We start from the raw sequence: 22,084 nt of genomic DNA on the forward strand, positions 1-22,084 counted from the left end.
TTGAAAGCTAGTATATTCTACTTCAAAGTAGTCCTTTGTAGCTTCATTTTGGGACCTGAGATTTGGGGGGGGGGTGTACTTTACATATTACAAGACCCCCTTCTACATGAAGTTCTACACTTAAGGGTCTTATTGTACCTTATCTTGTAGGTGACAAGACTTAAATCTTCAGAGTTTAAATGAGTGTTAATTATGCTCCCTGAAGTGTGACAGTTTTGTTGGTTCTGAAGGGCAGAAAATTTTGCAGAAAGTATTTTTAAACCAGCTTTCCTTCAAAATACACAAGTATCAGGTCCCTGCTTACACTGTGAAATGCAGCCCCAGAAAAAAGTTAACACATATTTGCACTTTACATCTTATGTTGTGAATTTTATACTCTGGATCTGTACAAAAATATTAACATTAAACTAGAGGTGATAATTGACAATACTTTCATATCAATAGGTACAGTTGTCTGAAAATGATATTTTACTCAGAAGTTAGCCCACTGTGTTCAGTAAGATTTAGTATTACAGCCTCTCTTATTCACCAGAAACAAACACCTCTATCAATAGGTTGATGTTCAGAACTAAGCCCCAGTACAGCAGGGCATGGGGGGGGGGGGACATTTTGCACAGCCTCTTCTAGCATGGCTCTGTGATGCTGTTTTGGAAGCTGCTTGGCTTCATGGTTCTACTCAGGGGTTTTCCAAGATCTTGAGACAGTAAGCTTCTCCATGATCTAAAAGGTCCCGTCCCATCCCCCCCCCCCCGCCGCACAGTCACCCAGAGATACTTTTGTCTTCATTCACAAAGCTTAGACATAAAAATAGAAACAAGCAATTCTTGGGTTCTCTTTACTAGCAGTAGCCATTGTGAAATTATTCAGTATATATTAGGACTTCATGCTAAGAAACACTGAAGCATTTGCATTGTGGTTGGATACAGAAAAGACCAATAGGGCCGGGTACGTGCTGACTGATCAAGAGGCTTCTGACCAGAAGGTGAACAAACTTATCAAGGATGACATTTATTGGACTAATACTCAGTGGCCAGTTATTTCCATGACTTCTATGGAAATTTGTCATGGAAAAGTTTGTGGCCAAAGCATTCCACTTGATCCTGGGAGATTAGAATTCAAATCTCTTTTCAGTCATGAGTCATCTGGTGACAAAGCATGGCACCATCTCAACCTTAAATCCTAAGCTATAAAGTGGAATTGACTGGCTTTTTTTGCTATTCATACTCTGATGCCTTTACCCAAGGTATATAATCAGATAGCTTAGATATACACCTCACTGCTTCCACGTAATTAGAATTGTACACCAAGAAGTTCAGGAGTGATCTCAGAATTGGATAGCATTGATCTTGCCTATTACATTTGTCCACTCATGAACTTGACACAGTCACAGCAATTGTGAAGGCGAGGATGACAGGTGAGAAGACCAGTGTGAAGCGGTCTTAATTATGGAAGCCACCTTCATTAGGTACAAAAAACTGAAAATCTATCAGTTGGTGCAGCTACAGCAATACAGACTGAAGTGGTTCTGTGTGTACCTTTGCAAATGAGACAGTAGCCATGTATCTCTAGAAGAACATCAAAACCAATGTGCCAAACTACAAATCCAGTCATAAGGTAGATGTCCCATGGATCCGGAAGATTGAGAGCTGGCAAATCTGTTCCCAGGAACATTGTTACCACTGGTTTAGAAAAAGAATACAGTTTTAAGTAAATATAAATTGAAAAATCCTCTTCAAATAGCAGGCAAAAACTCAGAAGGCAGATCTTCCTCCTCAGTAGCAAAAGGCAGCCCCGTGTCATTACTTACTGCAGCTTCATCCCAATGTGCTGTGTTATGCAACACAATATTTCCAAGCCTCCAAAAGAATAAGAGACAAGTGTAGGACAGAGCCACACACATGCAAGAGTTTTCAGGTCCTTTCTGTAAAGGAACACATTCCATGTTCTTCATCGCTACTCATAATTAGACTCCAATATTATACAAAGCCACTGAGCCATGGCTAAGATGTTTAGCATCTACACAGTACCAAAGACAGTCATGTCAATGGGACTTCAAACTGTAATTGTGTCTTGTGATATCAGAGGTGGCAGTTTCAAGGAAGTCAATAGTGTCCATCTTAGGTTTAACACAGGCTGCTTAAGCATAGTGTTTTCTAACAATTGGGAGCAGAAGTTAAATGTGCTGGTAATTGCCTTTAAAGCCATACATGGGCTACAGCAAAGCTTCCCAGAAGACCACCTGCACCCATATGTTCCTGCCCCGATTCTACGGTTATCTGCTTTCTATCCTACTATCGATGCAACTGTGGTTGGCTGGGGACCAGAGGCAGGGACTTTTCTGTGGTAGTCCCACAGCCAAGGAATGCACTTTCAGAGAAGGTTCATAAGACCCCCACATTGGCTGCCTTCAAGGCCTTCCTGCTCCTGTTCTGCTCCAGACTGGTTGAATGTATTACTACTGCAGTTTTATGGTTTTCTTAATGGTTGCTGGAATTTTTATCTGCTGTTTCAGTTTGCTCATTTTCCTTTAAATTCTTGCAGTTGCTCTGCATTTTAGATTATGTGAACCACTCTGTGAGAAGTTCCTTTCAAAAGATAATTCACATGTGGTTTTTAAATGACAATACATACTTACTGTTCCAAGTCATTTTACAAATTCAGTATTTAGAGATGTTCAGAAGAGGCGATTACTCACCAGCTAATATTCTAGCAGTTGTGCCAGTGCTCCAGTGCAGCCAGTTGAAGATTTGCCTTCTGTTTCCAAAAACAACACACGTTCAATGCATATTTTCCAGACAATAACATGCAGCAAAAGCAGCAGGGGATATTTAGCACACCAATGACTGCAGGGTGACTGCAGAGTTAGGTTGTTTGTTTATAAAGGTGCATGTGCAGTTTGGGAGCATTCTAAAATTTCTCTGGGATTCTGCACATTCCTAATTTTAATGCTACCATACAATTGCTACCCCTTAAAAGTGATCTAGAACAGGCTAATAACATCCTCACAACCTCATTAGAAAACATTTATAGCACTTGAGCGTATAAAATTTGAGTACCTTGGGGCTTGTGGAGGTGGTCTGACTGCTGCCATAAGAGGCTGTACAAGTGCCAGTGCCATCACTGTGCAGCCCAGGTATGGATGGAAGCCTGCTTGCTATACAAAGATAGCATAAAAAATAAACAAAACACACCAATCAATCATTTTTCACGTGTTAGTATGCCGACATGCTCCACTCAAGTTGTTACTATGAATGCCCAAAGATATTTTCTGAAGTATAAAATGCCTGACTTGCTAAGCATGGGAAACCAATCGCGTAATCCTATCTTGCGCTAGAACAGGCAAGCCAGGAAGCTTGGCTGTATCCAGCGTGAGATAGGGCGCCAAACTGGCTCAGCCAGAGGTAAGCGGAACTCTTCCCCTTACCCCCAGGTAAGCCACTCCAGCCCCTATGGGTCTCCTCGGACCTGCGCCACATGTCCAAGGAGAGAGAAGTGGCTTGAAGCTGCTCCATGCTGCTCGGGAACAGGGCTTGGGATCTGGCATAACAGCTGGATCCCAGTCCTGCCTTCCACTCTCCGCCCACCCCCGGGAATGCCCTCCCTCCCGCCCTCCCTCCCTCCCTGGAATGCCTCCCCACCCAAACCAGAGGCTTGAGTCGGCAGAGCTCGGTCAATGCAAGGCTGACCCTGCAAGCCCCCATGGAGGCTGCATCCAGCTTGCTCCTGAAGAGGCACAAATGTGCTTCACAGCACATTTGCAACCCTCCTAGGCTGGCGCAAGGGACTTGCACCAGCCTAACTCATGGTTAGGATTGCGCCCTAAGTTAAACAAGAATTCAAAGTTTGGGACAGACTACCAGGTACTCGTAGGGAGTTTTCTAAAGTGCACAGCTTCAAACAATGCAATATTTCTCCTTTCTTCCCCACCAACTTTGTGCTGATTAGTGTAGGTCAGTGGTTCCCAAACTGCGTGCCACAGTGCTCTTAGATGCTATGGTGAACTCACAGGGCTGCTGCAAGATGTCCCCGGTGAACTTATTGTCTCTCCTGGGCACCACCATCTGGAATTGCGCAACACCTGACATGTGACACCTCATGCCCAGGAGAACCAGGTAATGGCACAGCCGCAACAGGGCTCCATGACCACAGCAAGTTTGGGAACCGCTGGTCTAGGAGGTAGGAGTACTCTTTCTAAATAGCACAATTCCAGACCTAGAAGCTCTTCTGGACAACTCCCTCTTTTATAGGACAGTTCTGCTTTCCCTCCCCCCCAAGCACAGAGAGAGCCTGTGTAGCCCAGGTTTCTTTCCTTTCTGGTCCTCAGCCCACCTCATTGGTTGGTAATACATCAGTTTGTATGAGCGTACACGCATGGTAAATATGGTATGTCACTGGGATCCTGGAGCAAGCACATTGTTCTACTTTTAAAGGTGACAACAGACCACAATGTTTTGGGCCACAATCCCTAAGCACCATTAAGACTTCCAAGTAGATGAACAGCCCAATTCTATCTAAATTCCCATGCAGCGATGCAGCTTTCTGCATTCTGTTTAGTGGCTACAGTAACCCCTCTGTAACGATGGGTCCTATGTTACAGAACTCTAGAGGAAGAACATGAGAGGAAGCAGCCAGTGAGAATGCTAGAGAAGAGAGATAGTGAGAATGCTAACAGGAAGAGGAAGAGACGGCAGAGTGCTAAAGGAGCAAGAGCACTTCCCGTTAGCTGACTGCTTCCTCTCGTGTTCCTCTTCTAGCATTCTGTAAGAGGATGGGCTGCCAACCAAGAGATGGAAGGTGAGAAACAATGCTAACAGGAAGTGCTTGCAGCACCACATAGCAAGTATAGGGTTCACTACTATCCATGAGTTCATTGGTAGTTTCATCTGCATTAGCAGCAGGAAAATATCCCCCTGCAGAATACGTTTTTTCTTTCCTTTATAGGTTTTTTCTTTATATTCAATATTCTGTTTAATGATTCTATTATTGTATTTTTTTATTTATCAATATACGAAAGAGAGAAAGAGATGGTACTTAAATTAGTAGAAATACTCAGCTACCATTAAAAGACGAGTAATCAAGTGGTTGTAACAAACCAACTCTGTTTCAATACCAACAGAACTTTGGCTTAAGGAATGTCACTTACGTCACTCCATCCTCCACGGTACACGAAAGGAAGAACAAAAGAGGCACTTGTAAGCAACACCGTTGTTATCATTAGAGCACGATGGACCTATTGATACAGGTTAAAGACCAAATCATACTTCAGTGGAAGCTACAGACTGACAGCCCAAGCCTAACTAAAAAACCCACCAATGCAGCCATGCCAACAGAGGACATGCTGCATCCTGTGGGGGAGGGGCAATCCCAGAGGCCTCCTCAAGGTAAGGGAACATGTGTTCCTTTACTCTGGGTCAAGCCTCTGCTGCTCCAATGGATCTCCCTGGATCGGTGCCCACCATTTTACTGGTACAGAACCAAGGAGGAGGGAAGGGAGTAGGATTCTGGTGCATGCTGGTGCCACCAGGATCCACCACTACCTCTCCCATTCTGCCTCCCACCAACCCTCCTCCCCTGTTCCTCCCCCAATTGTCCCACTTCCCTTGCCAGCTTGCCTGTGGTTTGCATGCAGGCAGCTGGAGCAGCAGGCCACCCACTCCACTGCTATTTGCAGCAGAGGTTCCAGAATAGCCAATATTCAACCATAGCCATTTACAACAGCAAAACTGCCGTCACAAAGCCCAGTTAGGATTGGGCTGTGAACATGGCATAATATTACAATACTAAATTTTCCATTGGAGATTAAGAGCTGGCATTCCCATTTTAATTATTATGAGCCTGCAAGCAGCGTGCAGGGAGCATAAACAAAATTCCTCTCTCAGTTTTTGCAATTCTATTAGCACAAAGCATAGAAGGAGCAACACTGCCACAGCTTGGCTTTCCTCCCACCTGAAACCAGATTTCCTCTCCAAACAGCAGCGAATGGGGCCAAAGAGGCTTGAAAAATCGGGCAACAAGGACCCCGATGCTAACTGTGGTCACCCATGCAACAAACATTAGGGCACCTGAAAAAAGAAACACACTTGTAAGTTGCACAGCAGAGTACCCAACAGTAAAACCAACAGCCCCCTAGATCAATACACACTAAAAAGTCTTCACTGATTTTTTTAAAGCAGAAAAAAAATGCACATGGGTTTTATCCTGCTTCTGATTCAATCAGAAGGTGATCAAGCACAATTCTTTCCCCAGAGATGTTCTGAGAATTTATACATAGCTTCATTTTGAGAAAGGAAAGGAGAAGTGCACAAGCATGGTATTTTAGCTGGGGAGCCTAGAACATTTGGGAAGGCTGAGGGGGGTGGTTTTGAGGAAAGAAATCTAGATCTCCTTAAGCTGTTTCCTCTTTTATTTTCCTAGTGCACTCAGGGGTCAAACCCCTTTTTCTGAGACCAATGAAGGCAGCACTGGCTTCCTACTGCCAAACAAAACTCAAAATTAATCTATTATAGAAGTTACAGTAAGACCCCATGATAGTCTGCAAGTCACTGAACAAGAGGAACAAAAACACCACATGCCCAAAATATAAAATTAAACTTGCCATGAATCTTGATGAGGAGCGGAGAACGGGAACCCCCAATGTCTCTTGGTGGTCCTGTAACATTATACTTTCCATTGGTAATCAAAGGCTGTCTTTGATGTTTGTGGATTGTGCCTCCTACACAAGAATAGAATGTATACATATCAGCAAAGGATATGTTATATATTGGGGGGGGGGGGAGAGAGGAAATCACCTTACATTGTCAGTAATGATTAGCAAGGACTGAACTGTGTATGCACACCAACTTTTATACGTAGTTCCCAGTTTTCATCCAGAAACCAATAAACACCAGTTTAGATTAATGGCAATTTCTATAAAGTCATGCTGTTTTCATCAGCTGAAACTCTGGCATGCATTGTTTCATATTGTTCTTGGCTAGGCCAAGGCTTATTTGAGAAGAATACAACCTCTGTGGCTAGTACCAGTTGCTTCAGAGGTTCGTAAAGCAATTTTCTATAAGTGGAAGAGTTTTCAGTGAGAGTTGTTTACAGCTGAAGCTTACTGAACACAATGAGCTTACTCAGTGGTTTCCAAACTGTGAGCCGTGGCTCCCCAGGGAGCCATAGCATCCTCGTGAAAAACCTCCCACCCTATATAATGTATAGGATTGTAGCCAATGGCCCAGAAGGTCAAGGGAGCCACAAGTCAAAAAGATTTGGAAACCACTGGGCTGGCTAAAATGCACACAGTTTTCAAACACCTCTAAGTGGAAAAAGATGTAGGTATAAACTCTTATTTCATTCCACTTATCAACACTAAAGAGTCCAGTGACAGAACGATCAAATGAAGACAGCATGTTTAATCCTCTGTGCCCATAAAGAGACTAAAGTGAAGTTGTGAAAGTCAACCAGCTTCACACAACAGCTAGTTCAGATTATTCTATAGCGCAGTGATTTTCAACCTTTTTTGTCTTGTGGCACACTGATAAGGTGCTAAAATTGTCAAGGCACACACGCTGGTTTTTTGGCAATTGACAAGGCACACCATGCTGTTGGGGGGGCTCACATCCCCCAGTGGCTCTACTATTAAATGACCCTTTCCAAACTCTTGCAGCACACCTGCAGACCAGTTGCGGCACACCAGTGTGCCATGGCACACTGACTGAAAATGGTTGCTATAGAGGAAGTAGAGAAGTAGTGGTATGATCCAGGTCCTCTGGGTAGGCAAAACACCTTGATGTTGTTTTCCTTGACTGACAGGGCGGGGGGAAGAGAGAAAAGATATCTATAGTTTTTGTTACATGAACTGCCCAATTTGAAATGTATTATTGACTTACAGAAAACCATTTTGCTTTTTCCAAAACTTATAGGACCATATCACATATTATAACCACATACAGTGGTGCCTCGCATAACGAATGCCTCGCGCACCGAAAAACTCGCAGAACGAAAGCGTTTTGCGATTTTTGGTGACTCGCACAACGAATTTTTATGACCCGTGCTTCGCAAGACGAATTTTTTTGTTTTGTTTTGTTTGTTTTAAGGGGGGAATCTTCATGCCAGTTTATGCTCACATTCACCCTAAGGAAGGGGGGGGATCTTCATGCCGGTTTATGCTCACATTCACCCTAGGAAGCGGGGGATCTTCATGCCGGTTTATGATCACATTCACCCTAGGGAGCAGGGGATCTTCATGCCAGTTTATGATCACATTCACCCTAAGGAAGGGGGGGATCTTCATGCCAGTTTATGCTCACATTCACCCTAGGGAGCGGGGGAACTTCATGCCAGTTTATGCTCACATTCACCCTAAGGAAGGGGGAGGAAGACAGCGAAGAAAGTGATGTCAGTGATTGTGAGCAAATGAGCTTCATAAATTCTGACTCTAGCGATGATAAGTTCTTGGGGTTTCCAGAAAACTAGAGTACTCAAACCTTTAAGTCTCTCCATTTGTTAATGACAGTGATAATGGTTCTTAATGCCACTGTTGACTGCTGTTCACTTTACATGGAGCGAAAAATACGGTATGTCTTTAAATAGCACTTAATAAACACTTTGTAAACCAAATTTGACTTTGTTCTGACTTTTTTTGCCCACAGGAACGCATTAATTAAATTTCAATGCATTCCTATGGGAAAACGCGCTTCGCAAAACGAAAAACTCGCATAACGAAAGGACTCGCGGAACGAATTAATTTCGTTATGCGAGGCACCACTGTACTTAGGACCAACATGCTCATTTCTTACTTTTGCAATCACTGAAAGAATACTGCAGTTTGTTTAATGTAGCAAAGCAATTAGTTGTGTCAAATCAAAAATGGCCATCTCGTTCTTTACTCACTGCTTCCAACAACTGTCCATCTGATACATCCGGAAGCTCACAAGAAGGCTAAGAAAGTGATGTCTAGAATACCCCTTTTGTCTCCTAGCATTCATATATGATTTTCATGTTATCAAGTCCAGGTTTTCAATAAAAAGCTCAAAATCATGCAAACTGAAATAAAAAGCTAGATAATAGAACTCATAACTTGTGCAGGAACATTAAGATTAAAACATTTAACTTACCTTCACCTACTTCTCCATCGGCCAGAAAAATATAGTAGTTTGCATCTAGACTAAATCTCCCTTTCAAATCAGGAAGGGCAATTTTTCTTCTGAAAGAACACTGAATAAGACCATCAGCCAATCTCCATGACATTTCTTCAAGGGCATCCTGAGAAACAGGCAATGCAGATTTACTTCCAAAATGTAACCACCACAAATATGTTTATACATGCTCAGCAATTCCAGTGAAGCCTTGCCTTTACTACCACATGCACGTCAAACATGTCAGAATGACCATGCCTTATGCAAGCATGATTCATTTGAGAGCTCTTAAGAAACCATTCTGGTATGTTTGGAAACCTCTCTTAGCTTTTTTAAATGACCCATGTGGGTTACCCCACATCGAGGTCATGTCGCAGTACGCCCCTCAAGATTCATGTGACACTAGGTGATTGAGAGCCTGGGTTGCATCAGTTCTGTGGCCAAGATTCCTTGACCCAATCTGGGGACTTGTTAAGCATGACAACTGCTGAAATAAATGAAAATTGACAGCCCCACTGACGTTGGCTCAAAGATAATGGTATGAAGGACAGAGATTTGCATACTGGCTAAGGATTTCAGCAACTTTATACATTTTCTGCAGCACGGCACAGATGCATCTAGAGCTCAACACAAAGATCGGCAGTGGTTTTTCTTGGTTACAAAAGTTAAGTGTTTAAAAAAAGGGCAGGGGTCATTTCATGGCATACACATTGGTCAAGGCCAACATTCTGTAAAATGAAATACAAGGTCATGATCTTCAGAATTCACATCAGGTGCACAAGTAGGGCATTTATTCACACTACAGAAAATATGAAGGAAACCATGCAGTGGTCCTTTGTTGTGTGGTGTCCTATACTTTGTAAACAGGCGAGATGGTGGGCTGCTGAACACAAACACCGTAAGCCTACCCATCCAAAATATGCAAAGGGCTCTGAAGACAGATAAATTACATGAGGCTTTCTGCCGGCCTGTGCACAGTTTTTTGTTTTTTTTTAAGTATACATTTGTCTCCCATAATCTGGGAAGTGGTCATGAGAATACTTTCTGCTACACAGAAAAATGCAATTGAGTGGAGGGGGATGGGTATCAAAAGTTCCAAGAACCTTTGTAGCCCAAAAATATATTGGTATACTGGATCACTTTGAGCTACTGGGCAAGGTACATGTTAACATGCTTGCGATGTGCCAGTCCTAGGGTTTGAGAGAGTGACATGGAGACCCAATACCTCCGCATCAAAATCTGGATAGGCTCGTCCCATCAGAGAGGCTGTACTCATGTCAACACGACGACCTTCACCAACACAGAAATATGCATCATCACCACCACTCTGCAAATAGCAAGAGTATTATCACATTAGAAGGCATTTACAGGTTATTCTTCTTCCCATGTCTGTCTAGGCCCTCAATGCACCATCAAGGCAATGGAGGTTGCTATATCACATCCAACTATGGCACGGACCTACCATTCTAACAATGAACACAGTGAATTCCCTACAAAATAATCCCAGAACTGCACACAATACAAATTAAATGTGGCTGTAAATTGGTGTTAACTACCACACTGCTTGGAAGAGATGAACCCAAGACGTGCCATTATTTCCATCTGCTAATACATGCATAGATACTGGGAGGCTACACCACATTCCATCTGAAACACCCCTTCACAGGTGCAAGGACTGTACCACACATAATGCAGTTGAAAGCTTACATTATCCACTGCAAACTCAAGTGTGGGGAAACCATTGACCAATCTCAAATCTCCTGGTAAAGAACCTCTCTTGCATGCATGTTACACAAGGTCAAACATAATGCCTGTGAGCCAGATGTGGCCCACAGAAGCTCTTTATCTAACCTACATGATAAATTGGGCTCTCCCATATCTTGAAAATATGGTCAAGATTTGCAGCTAATGAGTCTCCATACCCTGCACATGCCCGATCTCGTCTGATCTTGGAAGCTAAGCAGAGTCAGGCCTGGTTAGTACTTGGATGGGAGACTGCCTGGGAATAGCGGGTGCTGTAGGCTTATACCATAGTCTTTCGAGACTGAAGGTTGCCAACCATAAAGTGCTTATTTCTAGTCATCACCTACTTAATGATGTCACTTCCTGCTTAATGATTATCACTTCCAACCCTCAGCCTTAAATGCCATTTTGGTCTGCTGTATGAAGCGGGTTTGACACCCCCTGATCTACAGTAGGGATGTATCAATATTTAAGGCATCTGAAATATTCCATAATCTTCTAGGTGACTTTCACCGAGTTGGAAAGCAGTTCAACCACAGACCACCACATCACTCACCATCCACTGATCGTTCGACAACGCAAATGCAATATAACCTTCACTAGGACCACTCATTTCGATCACAACTGAATCCTGCTCTTGTCTGAAGGCCAGAAAGAAGCAGTTCTTGGACGCAGGGTTACAGTTGGAAGGATTCCTCACACAGAATTTGTTACTGCCACAGTCGGAAGCATTGAACTGGTAAGAGAAGAAACAAACAAATTATACTAACGGGTCAGTGCTTGAGAAATAGTGCTCGCTTCAGAATGCCAATTGGGGGGGGGGGCTCTTGCAGGATTTAATGGAACTGCATCTCCCACAACCACAAATTGCTACCTAGCAATTACAGTTCATTTTTCTGGCCGCTATTCAGCTGCAAGCTTCAAGGCCACAATCCCATTTAGCTAGGTACTTGATGACATAGTGCTACAAGTCTATAATCATGGATGCACCCTACAATTCCACTCTTGTCCTAGTCAGACACTTAGTTAATTGTTCAAAATTCTGCATTAACGGTCATTATAATTAAAGGCTTTCTGAATCATCCCAAACCGTTCTATGTAATTATTCAAAACCCCATAAAGCTTGAAGTGCTCAAAAAGGAGGTCCCTGTGAATTTCAGGAGAATACAATGAGATATTTGTTTGCAGAAAGCTAAAGCAATAAGGTTGACAATAAGTATTTTAAAAACAAATCAGATTTTTCTTTTTGCTACCCCAATCCTCATCCAACTCTTTGAAGTCACAAAAGCCAAGTGAAAACATAAGTTAATAACCAATAGGGTTAAGAAAAGATCTAGTTGATCTAGTTGAGATCTAGTTTATAACCACAAACAAAAATGGAGAACAGAGTATAGATCAGGTGAGTGATCCTTACAGTTTCATTCATATCTTCATTCTTACTAAAATAGCATGCATGTACACCAAAACATGGTCACATGACCCCTCCACACAGCACACAATTCTCACCTGAAAACCGAGCTACACTAATTGCCAATTAAGTTGCAGTCTACTGCACATTTGACCACAGCCACACAAGACAGGAGCTAATAGGCATTCAGGTGGAAGGCTAAGAGGCAGACCTGGGTGTAGGGACATGCTAACAGCCAATATATGAAAGCCTCAGGCCATACCAGCTACCACTGGACTTCAGCACAAACCACTTATTTTTGTGATGTCACAACTATTCAACAGGCACTGACACTGACCAAGTTCTGCAGCCTTGGCAGAACGTCCATCAAGTCAAATAAAAGACTAAAACAATCACAGGGTTCATGAGTTCATTGCTACTCACTGGATGGGTTAGATGAGAAACAGGTGCCAACGTTGGGGTGGTCTCCTCAGTAGACATGGTTGTTGTCAAAACAGGTACTTTAGGCTGGGAAATTATAGGGCCAGGAATTTTTACCCAGAAGATTCTATATTTTTCTACAACAGTGACACTGAAGACAAGAAAAAAGTCATATTTTACATACTCAAACCACAGTCAAATTGTATGTCACTCTCCACACATGGCAAACTCTCTCAGTCATCAATTCGGCCACACACTAACCAAAGACTTGCACACAGAGAGTTCAGCTGACAAAACAAACACCTGAACCCCTAGTACTAGTGATGGGGCCAAGATTCATCAGGGGTGGGTAGAAAGTGCCATGGGAGGTCAAGTGCAAAGTTTTGTCCAATAACTCCCAGTAACCTCATGTCTGCTCTGCCAGCATCACTGCCCCCACTGTGAAGGAAGAGTACTGTCTGATCCAAGTTCTACCTGATCCATTTGAACACAAGTGTCACCCTGACCTGTATACAGAGAGAAGGAGGGATAGCAACTGTTGCCCTGAACATGCCCAATCTCATCTGATCTCGGAAGCTAAGCAGGGTCAGGCCTGGTTAGTACTTGGATGGGAGACCGCCTGGGAATACCAGCTGCTGTAGGCTTATACCATAGTCTTTCGAGACTGAAGGTTGCCAACCATGTGGGTTTCTAATTGTACTCTTCTAAAATGTAGCAAACCGAAACTTCTGTCTAACATTTTAACAAGTCCTTTGTGTGGGAAGTTTTTTTTAAAAGCTACTAAAATATTATATTGGGCTTGATGAGTCTTAAACAGCAATCTGCTCTCTTCACAAAACCATTCTCTAATTACACAAATGACTGAAAAAGCAACCTGATGGGGGGAAAAAAAGAGTGTGAACCATCTCAAAAGGATTATGCCAGCGGTTTTCAAACTCTCAGGGAGAGTTTGAGCCGCTCTAAGTTCTTGCAGGGGCAGGGGGAGGCAGCGGCGCAATCCCCAGGATCGCGCCACTCAGGGGGGCTGCAGGGGCTTGGGTCCACTTACCTGAGCCTCCTGCAGTCTCCCGGGGGTGCAGGGAGCCCTGCGCGACCTTCTGTAGGACTCCCCGCAGCTTCAGAAGTGAAAGTGGAGCCATCGCGCTCCACTTCCACTTTAGCAGAGGCGGGGCGCGATCGCTCCGCTTTCGCTTTCAAAGCTCCAGGGAAAATAGGACCAGAGATTAGAGAGGAAAAAAAATATGGTTTTGATATTGAAGAAACACAGACACAAGATTTCAAGTGTTTTACGGACTTTAGGTACATTGATATTTTTTGAAACCTTAAATTCATTATTGCTGGAAAACAGAATGACCAAATGTAGGTATTAAAACTAGGAAACTCTGTATTCACAATTCAAATACGTTTGAGGCTTCTTTCGTGCTAGTAATGTAAATTCGCTGGCATACATGCTTTGTATAGACAGAAGGGGGGGGCAAGAAAATCCAGCCGGGAAACTCTAATGTCAGTTTAGGCATTTGAATACTTACAGAAACTGTATTCTCTTTGGTGCATCTCTAGGTGCAATCCAAAAGGCATCTAAATGGGTTTTCTTAGATTTACTTGTGTGGCTGACAGCTGAATTCTGCAACATAAAGAAGCCCAATTGTATCAATAGACAGTAAACTTCTGCATGTCACTAAGTTCAAGCAACTAAGCAGCCAGTACAGCTCATCACAAGACACAAGTGAAGTACGGAATGTCACAGACTTGTTGATATCACACATAGAAGTAGTCATGGACCTCAGTAGGCACTGAAAAATTATTTCCCATGCAACACTGTCTCTTCTGCCATCCTGAATAAGGACAACAGTGACTGGGGCTACAATCCTATAAGAACTTCTTTGTCCCTTGGAATTTAATGGGGCCTACTTCTGAATAGGATTGTACTGTTGGCCCAAGTCCATCTAGTAAGTGCCATAGCTGAGCAACATTTCAACTCTTTTTTCCTCAAATTCAAGCACAACACTCTGGCATTATACCCCACACTAATTTTAGAGTCCATCAAAGTTAATAGCATGGCCTGAAATTAGCATGCATCAGACCTAGAAGTGGTTTGCACATGCTTTAAGATGGCAGCACAACACACATACACCCCTTTCAGAGTTCACTACTAAAAGCTCATTAGACTGCCCCAATGGGCAGCTTACAGGCCTCGTTTGGCCTCTCCCGATTCCCAGAACTGAAACATCTTCCCACATTTAATCTGGACCAGCGCTGAATTGACAGGCCTTTCCAATGACAACACAGAATATGCATGGAAAGGGACTAGATGTCACCTAGTCTAACTCTGCTGCAAAGCAGGAACCTGTACACAATTTGAATGACAACACATCTTAAGAGGAAACAGGACCGCAGAGTGGCTGCAGAGTTGCTCTAAGTGACTCAAGACAGCCAAGCCCACCTAACCAATACATCCCAAGGCAGAGGTGGGGGAGATTTCCAGAGCCATGTGCTGACTCTCAGCTCTTGAGTCAAACCATCATTAACATGCTATCAACATCCACCAGGATACACCAGCGGGGGGGGGGGGGGTCATAATGCTCAAGCATCCATAAAAAGGAGCAATTTAGGCAAAATCTCATACAATTCATGTGCCTGCAAAAACACTACTGACTTCTATTCCTTCCCCCATGCATGGCATGCAGATGAGGAGCGTGATAAAGTACCTTCTGCTTATTCTCACAGTGGTCAGTTCTGAGTGGATCTTAACATGCTCCTGCTTCCGCAAGGCTTCTTCAAACAGCAGGGTTTCTTACCTTTACACGCCCACATGTGAGGAGTTGAGATCTCCTTCGGTCAGCAAGTGCAAAAGAGCCAACAGCAGGGCCCCCCACATTTTCAGCATCACGGGCTTGTAGGAGGAAGCCTTCAAATGGTGGCCCAGACAAGCTAACTGAAACCAGGATAGCGAGGAAAAGAGATTAAGATTAATCCCCAGGCATAAATTGGCAACATGCCCCTATCTAGATAGCAGTTTATAAGAGGAAGGGGGAAGGTTGGTTCACACAATGGGAGAATTTATGCACCGAGAATAAACAAATTTTAATTCATTTAAGATAAAATAATAATAATAATAATAATACAGGAATTTCTATACCGCCTTTCTTGGTCCTCAGATTTTTCCTCGGACTTTATTCAAAGCGGTTTACATAGGCAGGCTAATTAAATCCCCATAGGAATTTTTATAATTTGAAAGAAGGTTCTATCTTTCAAGAAACCACAGCATTCAGATGTTTCTTTCTGATCTGGTTGCAACGTTCTGGCCTCCGTTCTCCCACGCTCAGAGCAGATGGAATAACTTGGCTCAGCTTGTCAGGTGCTTCAAGGTCGCACGGTGCCGGTGGCCTCGAACTGGCGACCTGCAGATGTTATCTTCAGGCAAATGGAGGCTCTACCCTCTAGACCAGACCTCCTGCCCATAAAACATAACATGAACTCCGCCCAGGCATGTAAATTTGCATAACCTCACAACACTGCCTGAAACAGAAACATTATATGTCTATGGCCGCAGTCACAACACAGGTACCAGGTGTGTCTATGCACCTCACCCCCAAACACACACACATTACAAGAACAACTCACCTGCTTCTCAACATCCTGCATTTTCCCCACACCTCCCAATCATCAACTGCTCCCATGACAAACCGTAGAGTGATGGGGGTGGGAAATGAACAACTTGTCCATGTCCCATAATATCCAATATTTGCATCATACTTTTTGTGCATGCAAAGTACTTCGCATGCACTGTCTTGGGGCTGTCCTTACAACAGGCCTGCAAGGCAAGTTAGTACTAGAGCTGGGTTGCCGAAGCCAAGGGGAAGTAGTTTGCCCAAAGCCACCTAGCAAGTTCATGGCAGAGGCGAGATTTGAAATGGGGAAGTTCCAATTCACAGTTAAATCTCTTAGCTATTATGCTACAGCAGCTCTGTGATCTTCAGATCTCCTTTCTTTGGAGGTTATGCTGCGGCCACAGAAGAAATTACTTTTTCTGTTGCATACGAAGAGATTTCTACATTTATCAAGTGCTTTGTTTTCCTTTATGCACCAGCAAAATTCATCCTCTCATGCCTTGAGGGATTTAACAATGTGGACATGTTAATTGCCTTCTGCCTTTTTTTGAAGAGCCCATGCCACCATTTACATTAGTGGTTTTGTCTGCTGTCATATTGGGTCATACTCCAAAAACCTCAACATTCTTAAAACTCATTTATTACAGCCATGACTAACTTGTCTCATTGATTTCAAGGATGCTCAGTTCAGATGCATTTTCTTAGGTCACAAACCACCGATTCTATTTTTTTAAGGTCTTGCTGTAAGCTAGCTTAAGGTTACATACAGGAAAGTGGCAGGGCTCTGCGTGTGTGTCACACACCACACACACCTTGAGCATGTAAGAAGCAAACAAGGGATTCATACAATCTTAGAAGCTGAAAGGGCCTTCAAGGCTATCTAATCCAACTCCCTGCTAGAAGCAGGAAAACCTTCTCTACACCATCTCCAAAAGATGTCAGTAAAACTTCTGTTTAAAGACCTCCAGAGAGGGAGAACCCACCACTTCCCTCAGTAATTAGTTCCATTGTGGAACTGTTCTTATCATTCAGAATGTCTTCCTTATATCCAACCCCTCCTTGGGCCTCCTGCATTTTAAGCTCCGTCCTTTAGGAAACTCTCCCCCCCTCCCTTCCTGGAGTTAGAGTTCAGTCATACTCCTTGAAATCCAGACCTGGCTGACGTCACTCAAAGACAGGACATGGATGGACCCAAAAAGGTGGCAAGGGACCTGTTAGGCTGGACCACAGGGCTGCCACTTTTTCCTTTCTATTTATAAGTCATTTCTGCCTAACACTGCATATACGCAACAGGGATCAAATATGTACACCTGCGAGCTGGGCAGAAATTGATTAAATTGGCCCGTTCCAGTGACACTAGCAAGTTTTCTCCACTAAGACAACACAAACCTGAGATCGGCAGCTAGAGGAGTTAATTCATCAGTCGCATGGTCACCCCTGCACAGAAAGGTAGCTGTAGCTTACTTTAGCCCCTACCAAGAAAGTGTTAGCTTAAGGTTTCTATAACCAGAGTATTTTCAGGAGGCAGATGCGATATGAAAATGCCATCATGCATTTCATTAGAGCTGTTCATACCATCTGCTGCATCAAGGCATGGAATATCTATATGGCGAGGGCAGATGTCTGCACACATTTCTGTGAGGATTACACGCAGGTTCGTTTTTACAGCTCAGCAGTCCATATGACTGGAACATGTGAACAACTATGCTCAGGTTCAGAACTAACAAACGTTTCCCAGTACAAAGGTGTACCTGGAATGCATGAACAGCCTTTGTCACAGATTGCAAGAACCAGTCAGTACCTCTCACATGATCCCCTGGTTTGAATTCTGTCACATTCACTGTAATGGTATGCTCAGGCGAGGATTGAGGTACAGAGTGTCCATGGAGAGGAACCATACTATTGCAGGCCTCTTCTACTCTTCCATCTGGGTAACCAGCTAACGGGTCAGACAGGTAGGTGAGCAACCACAGAATAAGTAGTATTTCAGATGATTCCATCTACAAAATAAAGCAAATTCCAGAAGTATTAATGGAGTTCATGTAAAGGTTATCTGAAAAAGGACAAGCTTAGCAAGTCTCCCAGCCAGTTCTTTTTATGCAGAGCTAAAGCAGCAACTTCTGCAGTTTGCCAAAGATCGTGTCACCTGTCATCTTTAAGCATTTCAAGGAAACGTGAAGGACTGCAACTAACCTCCCTCCCACCTTCAGGGTGCTTTGCCAACCTTCCCCTCCCACACTTGCTATGAACTCACTTGTTTCCAGTGAGTAAGATACAATTACAGTCCAAGTCTTACTGAACACAATGGGCTTACTTCTGAGTAAAGCAGCACCATTTTCAAACACCTCTAGCTATGGAACAAGATTAGAGTTCTCCGGTTCATTTGCCCCTCTCACCAACACAGCCAAAGGATCAGTGAAGAAATGTAGGGGGAACACTGCCTGAATTTTCTTTGGGGAGGACTTCTGAATATACAGAAGCAGAGACACTATCACTGGATAAGAATCTAGCAACCCTGCATGTAACAGCTTACTTTTTTCCCCTCTCTTTAGTTGCTATAACCCAGAGGAAGATCAGGACCCATTCCTACTTTAAGCATACTAAAGGTCAATCCATATTACAATGTCAGTACAAACAAACCCTGGATCTAGCAAGAATTCATCCCATTTCAACAGTTCTTTAATTGCTTTTCCAAAAAGGCCAAGTGATTAAGCAAAGAATTTGTTCACTCAGTGTGGTAATATAAAGTTACTGAAAGGGTTATTAAGCTGTAACACAGCTTCAGGTGGAACATTCAGTCCATGCTGCACAACACAGCCCCATTAACAGGAGGAGGGTATAGTTGTACAGAGAATTTGGGGGTCTCCATTTCTGAAGCAGGCAGTTACAAAGTTGCCTTACTTGTACATTCTGTGGTACTAATGCATCTTTCAAAATGGAAGATAAGCAAATGTTCATGAGTAACCACATCCATAAGCTCCTACAGAAAGATCATTTTGGGGGTAAAAAAATGTCTGAGTCAAAAACTACCACCATAGTGCCAAGAATGGTTCTTATCTGCAACAGTGAACAAGAAAAAGCCGACAATATTGTAATTTGTAGTTTTCCATAGAAATACTCCAAGTCCGGTTCTGACTGCATTTTTTCTACTTGGACTCTTGATTTACCAGGCACTGACCTTTTCAAGCTTATTTCCCTCCTTCCTCCCTTCTCCCCACTGATATCAGCACAGACAGGCTAAAGCTATCATCTACTAAATGCTTCTATTCTAGCCTTTGTCCGAGCAGGTACATACCAGGCCAACCATGAAGCCTGGTATACTTTGAAACAGCAGCTTCTGTAAAGGAAGAAAGAGAGACAGTTTGGATAGAAAAGAAGTTGACACAGAATAGGAAGTTGTACTACTGGCATAAAAGGGGAAGAGTGTTGAACAGGTAAAAGTTTAGCCAGAAAGCTGAATGGCAATGAAGAGATAGGGAACTAAGAAAGAGGAGTCCTGATGCAGGTGCATCTTGCAACCATACTGGCTGAAAAATTGGAAGCTTGGAGAAAGAAGTGTGAAAGGAATGAAAGCAAAGCACCAGTGGAAAAAGACGAGGAAAATCCCTCTATCACTACATCATTGGACGCAGGTCTCTAGTGTGGATAGAAAAGTTTTCAAACTAGGAATAGATAGATGGCCAACCCTCTGCTCAGAGTAACTGTAGCTACTTATGACATCTAGAATTGGGTAGAAAGGATTCTTGACCAATGATCCTCATTTTTTTTTTTAATAAAAGGAAAGAATGGAGACGGACTCTCCTTGCCTGTCTCCAAGAGCCATCGAAAGATGGTCTGGCTCAGAGGTAGGTCACAGTCACCAACTCAAGTGGCAGGTCCAAGATGTGTGGGGCAAATGCCTACCAATTTCACTCATTAAGAAAAGTTTAGACATACCAGTTCAAAGCAAAGCGGAGGAGAAACAGATGCCACCAGCCATAGTCCTTGATCTGAGCCTCGGATAGAAAGTACAGCTTCCTCAGAATTGTTTTACATAAACATGATATAGGGAGGAGCTTTGACAGTGGCAACAAGCCTCTCAGCTGTGAAGATTAGGCTCTTATACTGCCTCTGTGTTATCAACAACATCAGAACATCAGCAAAGTTGGCCCTCCCATGCAGGCATATGGGGACCCTGATAACTGAGGCAAAGAACTCTTTTTGAGGCAGAAACAGCCTGCCTTGTCATAAAGCAGAACTAGAAAATTGGCAGCCTTGAGTTTCTGTTCCTGCAGTGCCATAGCCTTCATCCAGAAGAACTTCAAAGTTTAATAGGCCTCCAAACTAAGCCGTTGAAAAGTTAAACAGCCTAAGAGCTCTCCAGTCAGATCGAGCAGGAAACTCACTAATGCTTGGCTCACATCCGGCAGCCTTGAAGAACACTGAAGTATGCTGTGTTTACAATCCCCAGGATAAAATGCCCTTTGTAATAGAAAGTGCTGCCACTCTGAAATGGGCTTCACAGCCCACACTTCACATTTTGAGTCTGTTGGTTTGGGGCCATGAACTAATTCTATTCACGCGCACGCACACACACGCACACAATATCACTTAATAATATAGCACTTAGAGAGCAAAGCATCTCACATGGTCAATCACAATTTAATCCTTACAATAACCCAGTACAGCAAATATCCACCTACAGGAGATAGAGGGCTGAGGCCGAGAAGGAAGAGCTTGCCTAAGGCCAACCAGCAAGTTCATGGCCAAGGTGAGATCTGATCCTCAGCAGCCTCGATTCACAGCTCAGTCAATACACCACACCAAGTCTCTGATAAAATTCACATTCAACTCATCTTCAGTTACAGATCCAACATAATTAAGTACACATGTTTTAATCTCTTACAGGTCAATTTCAGAGAGCCAGTGTGGTGTAGTAGACAACGTCAGACTAGAAAAAAGAGACACCCAGATTCAAATCTCCACTCAAGTCATGTAGCTCACTGAATGACCATGAGCCGGTCATCCTCTCTTAGCTTAACCTACCATGCATGCTGTTCCAAGCTGCTCAAGAAGAAAAGCAGGATATAAATTAATTGAGGGACAGGATTTATTTTCCATGTAAAGACATAATCTTTAAAACACTTGTCAGTCAGCACTATGAAGGAAGTACATGACACACTGATCCATCACAGTGCATCAGGGTAGGAAAAAATGAGTTATCTGGAAAACAAGCAATGGAATTCCCCAAGCAAGGATGTAAATGGGGAGGGGGACAAGCAAAGGAATTTCCCAAGCAAGGGTGTAGGGGAGGCAACATACAGCAGCAACAATTGATTTTGGAGAAACAAAAGATACCATATGATTAGATGATAAATATTTGGAAATAGCAGGACAAAGCTTGATACTAGAGGAAAGATTACTTGCATTGTGTAGAGCTGCAACCGACTGAATCCTAAGAAACTTGCACTCAATGTAAGGTCATCAGAGAAGGCCTTTTTACAAGTGCCGCCGCCTAGGGAGGCACGTGGGGCGGCGGCAAGAAATAGGGCCTTCTCAGTAGTGGCACCAACGCTATGGAACTCCCTTCCCCTTGACTTAAGAATGGCTCCCTCTCTTGAGACCTTTCGGAGAGGCCTGAAGACCCTTCTGTTTAAACAAGCCTTCTGAGTTCTCGGCCTTTTAAACATCTTTTAATATTTTTTACAGGCCTGATTCTTTTATGACTTGCTGCTGTTCTATGCTCTTTTTACCTATTTTTTATTCTGACTGCTGTTTTTATGATATGTGTTAATATGTTTTTA

General features: G+C 43.2%; 1 protein-coding gene and 1 pseudogene across 3 annotated transcripts in view; one reads left to right on the top strand and one right to left on the bottom strand.

The window, feature by feature from the left end:
- Positions 1-22,084, bottom strand: part of LOC136647685 (ferric-chelate reductase 1-like) — a 29,071-nt gene that overhangs the window by 1,980 nt on the left and 5,007 nt on the right. For 2 of the 3 annotated variants that reach the window (XM_066623371.1, XM_066623372.1), the window contains exons 2-14: positions 18,103-18,301; positions 15,489-15,625; positions 14,220-14,314; positions 12,694-12,841; positions 11,419-11,598; positions 10,345-10,446; positions 9,099-9,246; positions 6,596-6,712; positions 5,947-6,062; positions 5,144-5,230; positions 3,057-3,154; positions 2,696-2,754; positions 1,536-1,679 (exon numbers count right to left, since the gene is read on the bottom strand). In XM_066623371.1, coding sequence (XP_066479468.1) covers positions 1,536-1,679; positions 2,696-2,754; positions 3,057-3,154; positions 5,144-5,230; positions 5,947-6,062; positions 6,596-6,712; positions 9,099-9,246; positions 10,345-10,446; positions 11,419-11,598; positions 12,694-12,841; positions 14,220-14,314; positions 15,489-15,625; positions 18,103-18,301 — 1,630 coding nt within the window. Of the gene's footprint in view, positions 1-1,535; positions 1,680-2,695; positions 2,755-3,056; positions 3,155-5,143; positions 5,231-5,946; positions 6,063-6,595; positions 6,713-9,098; positions 9,247-10,344; positions 10,447-11,418; positions 11,599-12,693; positions 12,842-14,219; positions 14,315-15,488; positions 15,626-18,102; positions 18,302-20,237; positions 20,334-22,084 lie in introns of those variants that run through there. The other variant, XM_066623370.1, reaches the window with a different exon arrangement.
- On the top strand, positions 13,218-13,334 carry LOC136650147 (5S ribosomal RNA; annotated as a pseudogene).

The sequence above is a fragment of the Tiliqua scincoides genome, chromosome 4 (assembly GCF_035046505.1).
Source record: "Tiliqua scincoides isolate rTilSci1 chromosome 4, rTilSci1.hap2, whole genome shotgun sequence".
Taxonomy (NCBI): domain Eukaryota; kingdom Metazoa; phylum Chordata; class Lepidosauria; order Squamata; family Scincidae; genus Tiliqua; species Tiliqua scincoides.